The following is an 8,901-nucleotide window of genomic DNA, read 5'->3' as shown; positions in this document are numbered from 1 at the left end:
TCATGTCATAGTGGAAATGTCCATTATTTTGTGCATATGTTGCATGCATTTATGCTTGGGCTAATGTCTGGTTCTGGGGATCTTATCCCCCGTAGACCCTAAACTACGCCCATTGTCATCTATTTTATTCCGCTTACGTCATAGGTGAGTGAGAACTCCCTGCATCTGTGGCGCTAGTGTTTTGCTTCCGGCACCCAATCTAGTCTTCCTTATGGCATAACACTTGAACAACCTTTGGTTCTGACGTCAGACAAAGAATGACTAAGACCTACATTGTTAGGTTAGATCTGTTAGGTTTGGTTCTTAACATAAATACACTGATTTTTTTTATTTATGCTAAGAGAACTAAACCTAGCTACCATAACCTAACAACTTCCTAAAATTAAAAGCTTTCTTCCGTGACGTCAGAACGCAAAGTTGCTCAAATGTTGTGCGATAAGGGAGTCCCGTTCAGGTAAATGCACTGCAGTTCAGTCAGTTGCTTGAGTCAGTTGTTTAATGTTTACTAACGAGAGAGTTCTTTGTTGAATTTGAGTGTCGGGTGTGAATTTGTAATTGACCTACTTGATTGACCATGATTTGTGTTGGAAATAATGTACATGTGAAGATGAGAAGTGTTATATTATCCGTCTGTTCTTGTGTTTGTGCCTCTGAATTGAGACTTGGGATGCAGCTTTAAAACAACAACGGATGCATCAAAAACCACATCCTGGCTTGAGGATATGGATCCTAGCATAGGAACGGATCATAATAGCGATTTGGATCCAAGAATTCAAGTAAGTTGTGAGCACGAATTGTTCGTGAATTTTGTTTGATAAGATCCGAGTTTGTAAACGATCTTTCGAAATATTAGTCAAATTATTAATGGAAATTTTCGTCATAAGCAACTGATCATAATTATGCGAATTCATATTTTAGAATTGTTGCCCCCAGAATTTTATTCACAATAAGAATTACTTGAAAATATAAAGAAAAAGTATTATAGTTCAAGGAACTCATATGGCGGACAAACTTTGGTTTCACCACACTAGAAGTCTGGGAGACCTTGAGTAGTTTGGTTGCATTGATGTGTTTGTGAGATATTGGCGAAGAGATAAGTTGAACCAAGAAACAAGATAACATCGGCCCAAGTTCCTTTTGTTTTATTGCGATTTCATCGTGCTACGAGTGCAGTTTTTACATGGTTCGATTTCGATACGTCTGTTACCACACACTGCGGAGTTTTAGCGATTACTTAAGATTTTGGGCATGAGTTTACAATACTGGATCACTCTCCAATTCCTATACAATTTCGCCTACTTACTAATTTCGGTGTCCTGATGACGTATCTGTAGTTCATATTTGGCGGTCAGTTGTTAAAATTGTACATTTACGTGTAGAACTTGTAAAATAACCTTGTGATTTACCATGGAAGTTGTCCATACACAGCAATTCGTTAATGGTTTCCCTTTACACACAACAATCTTGCTGACGTCAGACGAGGAATGCCTAAGAGGTTAGGTTAGGTTCCATTAGCATAAATACAAAAAAAAAGTAATGTTTTAGCTAAGAGAACTATACCTTGTCTTGCCTGTTGATTTCTTCATGTTGGGAAAATGGCGTCTTCCATGGAGCTATTGTTCTTATGGTAGGGTTACATTACATTAAGAAAACATAGTTTATTTAGTTTTTTTTTTCGTTTTCCATACTTGACCTCCAATTATTACATGCAGATTCGTGATTAGGAGTTCACAAATTGTGAGTAGGCAAAATTTCATACAAATTGGGGAGTGCTCCAGTATTGTAAACTCGTTTCAGATTATGTTCAATGTATGCTTTTGTGGTTAGGTTAGGCAGATTAGATTTGGTTCCCTTAGCATTAAAATAAAGTCCCTAAATACATTATACTAAGATTCCGATTTACATCTATATTCATTCCCACGCTTCTATGATATTTACTGTCGCTTGTCAACAGAGAAGTCCGTAAGGTAATTTTAAAGTTGTTTTTTTTCAACATAAATAACTTTTTCGATTCCAAACAGTGCTCATTACTTTAAGGAATATTCAAATTTCATGTGACAGTAATTTCCAAAATTCTACGATAATTATAGCCTGACAAGTTAAGTCTCGATATGCGCAGATCGCTGCGGAGCACTTCCTATTACATCATCCTCCCCACCACTCTTCTACGTACTGGTCTGGCCTTGAGAGTACGTGTGGTGCCAACTCAACAAAAATAAGTTAAAACAAATGTGACAAACTGTTTTTACTGTGTTAATTGACGGTGCCGGCGCATATCAGTGGCTCATATGATTTAATCCGGTCTTTGATTGTGCATGGATTGTAAACTGTAGTATTACGCATGCACATTAAGGTTTATAATGAAGAGAAACTTCTGGGTGAATGACTTCATTTTCTGAATGCGACATCGAGCAGTGGCCTGGTTTTTTTTAAAGCCGAGTGGGGTGGGGGATCTTTTGTTTATCGTACAACAATCACTACGAGAAGGCAATCTGATAACACGGTTGCCTGTGTTCTTTTGTAAAGCATTGAAATATTCTTGCTCTGTACTCTTGGCTGCATATTTTTGGAATGCAAAAATCAAATCATGCCGGGTCCAACGAAATTTACAATCTGCTCTGGAAAGCCCCTTAGAGGATAGGCCAGATAAATTGTTTACAATGTTGCAACTTATTTGCAAAATCAGAAGGAGTTACAAAAACTTAAGTATAATGTTGTCGAGTCCACAAGCGCCGCCATGGGAGTATCTAAATGGATGGTTTCTCAAGTTTTAAAACAATTTGATTGGATTGATTTGTTGTTTTAAGTCCACTTCATGCACAGTAAGGCTAATCGGGACTGGACGTACAGTTTAAAGTGGGATCCGAACCACTATGTGCCTCCACCGGGAAACTTGATTACAAGGGGACGATGCTACCACTGCGCCATCGGGAGGCCAAGTTTTGAAAGAAGGAAAAGAGTCATTGGCGAAAGGTAAGCTGAATTTCTGTACTCCGACAGGTAGAAAACAGCCCGGGAAAAAGTGAATACAAATTTCGTTGAAAATCTTCAGACGATTCCGCTCCCTCCAGGTTGCAACACTGCGAACCAAACGTCTCTGCAGAGAATGGAGTAGGGGAAATGTGGTGCGAGTTGCACAACAGCTATTTGCAGCATCTTGTTTTTAAACTTGTCAAGTTATAGTCTTTGTGCTAGCAGAAATCATAAAACAATCGGAACCGTTACCCCTTGTTCATCAGAAAATACCTACTTTCGGCCCTGATTTGAAATTATGCTAATACCTCACAAACCATTGACGTTATCCCCTAAAAACCATTCACGTAATCCCCACAAACCATTTCCGTAAGGGTTAGGTTAGGCAAGCATAGTTAAAAAAAATAAAAATATTCGACACGTCATGTTATAGTGAAAACATGGCGAGTTTGAAACACGTCATCTAACACACGGAACGTTGTGCTCTCGTGCAGGAAGCAAATGGCAGCAGCAGAAACAGCATGTCAGACAGAGATTTTTGCAGAAAACAACATACATTCACATTAAAATGGATCAAAACTACATTCAAGAACTTCCACAACGCTACAGAAACTGATTTCCGTAAGTACTTTCTCCTGTAAAATGTAAGAAATCTGTCACCCCTATAGTAATGAGTTTCTGTAGCATTTAGAAGTTCGTGGAGGTATTTTCATTAATCGTGGAATCTATTTCACCGGGAAATCATGTAATTTTTAACAGAAATATCTCTCCGACGCACAATTGTCGTTCCTTTCATTTCCTTACACTACATAACGAAACAAAATGTTGCGAATGTTGGTGACGTAACTCCCTGTCAGTGTTTCCAACCATGCCGTTTTTTTGCAAGTTGATGACAATTTTAACTATGTTTGCCTAACGTAACCTAACCTTGCCGTGCATGGTTTGTGGGGCTATCCATAACAATTGAAGTTATTTTCGTGGGAAAAGCAAAATACAACCTTGAATAATGTTTCGTAAAGCAGAATACGTAAGTACGAATGTTAAAATAATTAAGATTTGTTGTCATCCTCTTCATTTTGTGTGTTTATGTTAGAGTATTTAAGTAAACTACTTGTTGATGATTCTTGTTATCTTTCCTTTTTTTTTCCAGATTGAGTTGGAAAAGCTGAATAGTGCTACTGATGAAATAAACAGGCTTGAAACAGAATTGGATGTGAGTACATTATTGATAGTACTTTCTTTTGGAGACAGTTTTTTTCTTGTAGTAATTAGATTCATGTTTAGCAGTTAAATCTTTGCTAGCATTGTTGAATTATTTTCTTGCAGTTTACGGTTCTTACAAACAAGTAAACTAAATGTTGGGCCAAGTTCCTTTTGTTTTATTGTGATTTCATCATGCTACGAGTGCAATTTTCATATGGTTCGATTTCGATTTATTTCTGTAAACACACTTTGCATAGTTTTAGCGATTACTTTAGATTTTGTTCAATATATGCTTTCCTAGTTAGGTTAGGCAGGCCAGGTTTGGTTCTCCTAAATCCATTCTACTATGGTTCTGATTTACTTATACATTAATTCCCACTAGTCTACGATACTTACAGTCTCTTGTCAATGGAAATATTGAAGTTTTTTTTTTACAACATAAATAACTTTTTTCGAAATCCAAACAGTGCTCATTACTTTAAGGAAGGTTCAAATTTTGTGTGCCAATGATTGCCAAAATTCTATGATAATTAGTCTTCCTACTAGGAAAATTTGAAGAAAAATTATACAACAATTGGAACTGTTGTAAGAACCGTAAACTGCAAGAAAAATGTACCTTCCAGTTGCCATGAGGAGCCATAATATTCTTGTTCTGCTTTACGTGAATGTTTAGTGCTTTCAAGATCAATTTACAAATATTTTGTACTTTGAATAAATGAAGGGTATTACAAGCAAGTTTACCAGTAACTAGGTTATGCTGTTGAGAATGATCTATTTCCAAAATTAATGTGTGTGTGACTAATTTCTCTCTGTGCATGCGTGTGTGTATGTGCATCTTGGGTAAGTCAAAGTGATGTTCCTGATTTCAGTATTTTTTTCTTCATATCAAAATTACAAATTTACAACCATTGTACACTTCTGTTCACAGAAAGTGGCGCACTCGTTTGAGTTGAAGTCCAGCTTCGGGTCTGGCAGTAGAACCGAAGTAAGTGTTTGGAAACCAACAGTGTTGCTTACTATCAAACATTTTAACCACATGCAGGGAATTTTGTGTCTCTCAGACTCGAAGAAAAGGGCTAACGGAAAGATTGCAGCCTAAAAATTTATTAACTGGACTGTCCACGTCTACGTTGAAAGTAATGTAAATGCGAAAAATTTATGAAAAAAATTCACAATGCTTTAGAATGCGAGGGCATCGGGTTCAAATTTGGCCTGAGCATGGGTGTTCTTTTTGAGTCTTTCTTCATCGTTGCGAGTAGCTGAAAATGGAAGAAAAGCAACACTAAATAACTAAAAAAAAACCAACAGAATTTGAATAAGCGGGGCGGAAATAGTGTTGTTCTAATTCCTGAAAATGATGTGAGAAAAAAAAAAGAAAACTTATGTTTTCTTTCGGAAAAAGTGTTATCCTAGCCAGGGAGATGGCTTGAAGAATATATAAACTCCTTCCCCATCCACTTTGGCAAACGTAATTGCAAAGTCAGCACTGATTATGCGATGAGAAAAACAATAGAAATCCGAAGCAAGAAGAGTTTATGTTACAGCTAGGGTGGCACATAAGAGGCGGTACCCCTCCCCCACAAACACTCACATCAGTCATCCAGGCTATTAACAATAAGGCAATGGTTGTCCTCTCATTTAACTTTAACAGTAAATGGAATTTTTGTAAAATGAAAATTGTCGGGCTTTCCTTTTTTACACGTGCACGTTGGTTTCGTAATGGAGCAAAAAAGTAGAATTGTGACTCGTAAAATCACACATATGCTTGTTTTTTTTAAGTTTATCGTTGAAGTCCACTTTATGCACAGCAAGGATAATCGGAACTGAACCTACAGTTTAAAATGGGATCCGAACCACATTTTCCTCTATCAGCAATAGAACTTGGGACATTATCTACATACCCTTCTCCTCGTGTAAACGTACACACGAAAATAGTAACAATATTCCTTGGTGCGACAGCCCTGTAAAGGGTTTTGGCCTATCTCCCGACTGCCAGTCTCCCTCCCACAATCCTACCTACGTTTCTTGCGCCACCGTACAGCTGTCAAGTCTCCCTTCTTACGTACGTGCAAGTCACCACGTTTTGTCTTGGTGTTGAAGTCAATGGGCATGGAATGCTGATTCTTATTGATAGTCACAACATCGCACGTGCTTTGTTGCGAGATCATCAAAAAGGTCGGGGGAGGTGAAGTAATTGTCCATAAACAATTTATGGCCAATTCTTTTGCACTCTCCTACTTAGTTCGATAACCAGGGCATGAGGGGGGTGTCACAGTTCCAGTCTGTCTTGCTCTGTCCTTTCCAAGATAAACTAGAATATGAAACGTATATCCCAAAGAGTCACAGAGGAAGTATAGCTTGATGCCAAATCGCTTGTGCTTCTTTGGAATATATTGTTTGAACAGCACTTTACCCTTGTAAAGAACTATAGCCTCGTCAGTGGATACTGTTCAGTGGGATGGTACAAGTCAAGGTAACGTTGTCTGAAATGTTCTAAAACCTGACTCAGTTTCCACAGTCGGTCCATGTTCTTCTGTCGCAGTAGGGGGAGATGAATTGTCAGAAAAATGAAGGATGTGCTGGAAATGGTTCCGGGAAAGAAGATAGCTGACCCAGGGGTATGGAAAAGGTTTTTCTGCCAGTAAGATGCTATGTAGTCATGTCTATTGTGTCCAAAGTATTGCCAGAGGGCAAAGAAAAGGAAAAGTTTGCCAAGGGTGATTGGGACGGATGACTATTGTCCACAAACTGCTGGTAGTATCTGTTAGATTCTACCAGAAGAATGTGGAAAAGAGCATCCGTCCAGAATAGTCGGAATGAATCAAAAGGCGAAGAGTTTCCAGTGAGATCAGCAGTTTTGGGTCCAGGCCGGCCAGTGAAAGGGAAAGCAGTTGGACTCGGAAGATGAGCGGTTCGTGGACCCCAGGTTGACGAGGTTGAAGTTGATGATGTTGATGGGGGTAGGAGCATGATCTTCTTCTGAAGGAGAATCAGAGGAATCCTCCCAATCAACATCATCAGCTCCGACCGCATCTTCGGCACACTCCGGTCCTACAGTCTCATCTTCGTCATCTGTGTTGTCTAGGAAATCACATATCTCCCTCTCTCTCATTTGCTTTTTTTCCGGACATGTTTGATCCAAGACCTGAATAAACAGAAGAAAGTTAATTTGGAGAACAAAAGATGCAGGGACTTACCAAAATAAAAACAAGCACAATCAGCCAACGTGCAATGAACCACGAACAATGCCACGGAGCACACAGACACACAAGTTTCAACTGCTGCTAAAGAACCGTTTCTGACCTGCCTCAATGTGTGGCGACTCACAAAGGTGCTATTGGGTACGCGGGAGGGGAAGTGGAGGCAGGCAGAATTTCATCAACAAAGACAGCAGAGCGCCACTTTTCCTTTCCAGAATGCTCTTTCTTTTGTTGCAGTCAGGTGCGACCGTGCATTTTGGCATCCCTTGTTCTATTTTTAGCCTCTTGTCACTAACTTAGGCCTTGAAACACATCACCCAAGACGCTGACGAAAGACAGCTCCGATTACCCATGCTGGGACACAGAAAACAAGCTTGTAAGTCTTATATATTGCATTGCATTTATTTCCCAGCTGCGTGGGGCGTTGCCCCCACACCCCCTATATGCCTTCATGGCATGGTGCTAAGCACAGGGGAGCACTTTACCTTTTTGCCAAAACAATGCATGGAAAATGTGACAGGGAAGGAAGGGAAAGGGGGGAGGGGGGTACTGGGTGGATATGTTTTCTTCCATATGACATTTCAAAGTTTTATCTGAACATCTGTCAGCGTTTACAACCTCACATACAAGTATGAAGGCCCTAAAAGCACATGAATTGTTTAATTAGCACGATGGTCCATGAGTGTGCCATCGGGCAACTCAGGCTATATTGTGGATGGAACACTCATAGACCATTCTGAAAGTAAAGGTTAAGCCATTGCTAAAAGGATAGTTTTGATGAAATATAATCGAATTTATAAGAATGGTAATAAGTTACATTTTATTTTATTCATTTTACCAATATGTGCTAATTAATTATAGAAATGCAATGAGACATAGAAAAAGTTTTGAAAATAACCTCAAGTGGGGATCGAACGTAAGACTCTCAGTACCAGAAGCACCTGCCTTAACCACTACACGATTTCGCCAAACTTGAAAATTGTGAGTTTTTTCAGTTCTTTGTGCATCCTGCTGCTTACGCTTATAATTTATTTTGTACTGGAACGGAGTTTGAAATAATCATGTCAAACACATGATTTTTAACGTTGAATCTACTTATGTAGGTTTCATTGGGAATTCTGAACCGTCTCCTCAGCTATCATCAAATGATTGCCTTAGCGCTAAGCCAAGAATAACCATGACTGTGCCTTCTGCCCGGTCAAAGTCCCCGATGAACTGCGAATACTCGCTCCAAGCGTGGGTGTGAGTCGTTAGATCACGACTGCAGTTGGAAGCATGTGGATCTCGCCCAGCAAAGAACCAAGCAGGGCTGATGTCAGCCCGTGTTTGTCCACCATGCTCATATCGAGGGATTGGATCCCGACATGTGGCAGGTTGGGTAAGAGGACATTCCTTCTTGAAGTGAGTCATGCCCACCCATGCAGATGTCTACCACTTAGGCTTAGTGTTTGAGCAAAAAGTGACAACGTTAAAAATCCCCCTCCCCAAAGCAGCCAGTAGGGAAACAGGAATTTGTCAACAATCG

At 39.5% G+C, this 8,901-nt stretch overlaps 1 protein-coding gene across 1 annotated transcript in view; it reads left to right on the top strand.

Moving 5' to 3' along the window:
- The first annotated feature begins 457 nt into the window (after positions 1-457).
- Positions 458-8,901, top strand: part of LOC145986432 (SH3 domain-binding protein 5 homolog) — a 35,620-nt gene continuing 27,176 nt past the window's right edge. Inside the window, exons 1-2 of the mRNA XM_083120448.1 lie at positions 458-776; positions 4,124-4,186. Of these exons, the coding sequence (XP_082976574.1) occupies positions 723-776; positions 4,124-4,186 (117 nt within the window). The 5' untranslated portion in view covers positions 458-722. The remainder of the gene's footprint in view (positions 777-4,123; positions 4,187-8,901) is intronic.

Source organism: Lepisma saccharinum, chromosome 4 (assembly GCF_977018435.1).
Source record: "Lepisma saccharinum chromosome 4, izLepSacc3.1, whole genome shotgun sequence".
Lineage (NCBI taxonomy): Eukaryota > Metazoa > Arthropoda > Insecta > Zygentoma > Lepismatidae > Lepisma > Lepisma saccharinum.
The sequence above is the reverse complement of the archived record's forward strand: the minus strand, read 5'-3'. Positions and strand labels throughout refer to the sequence as shown.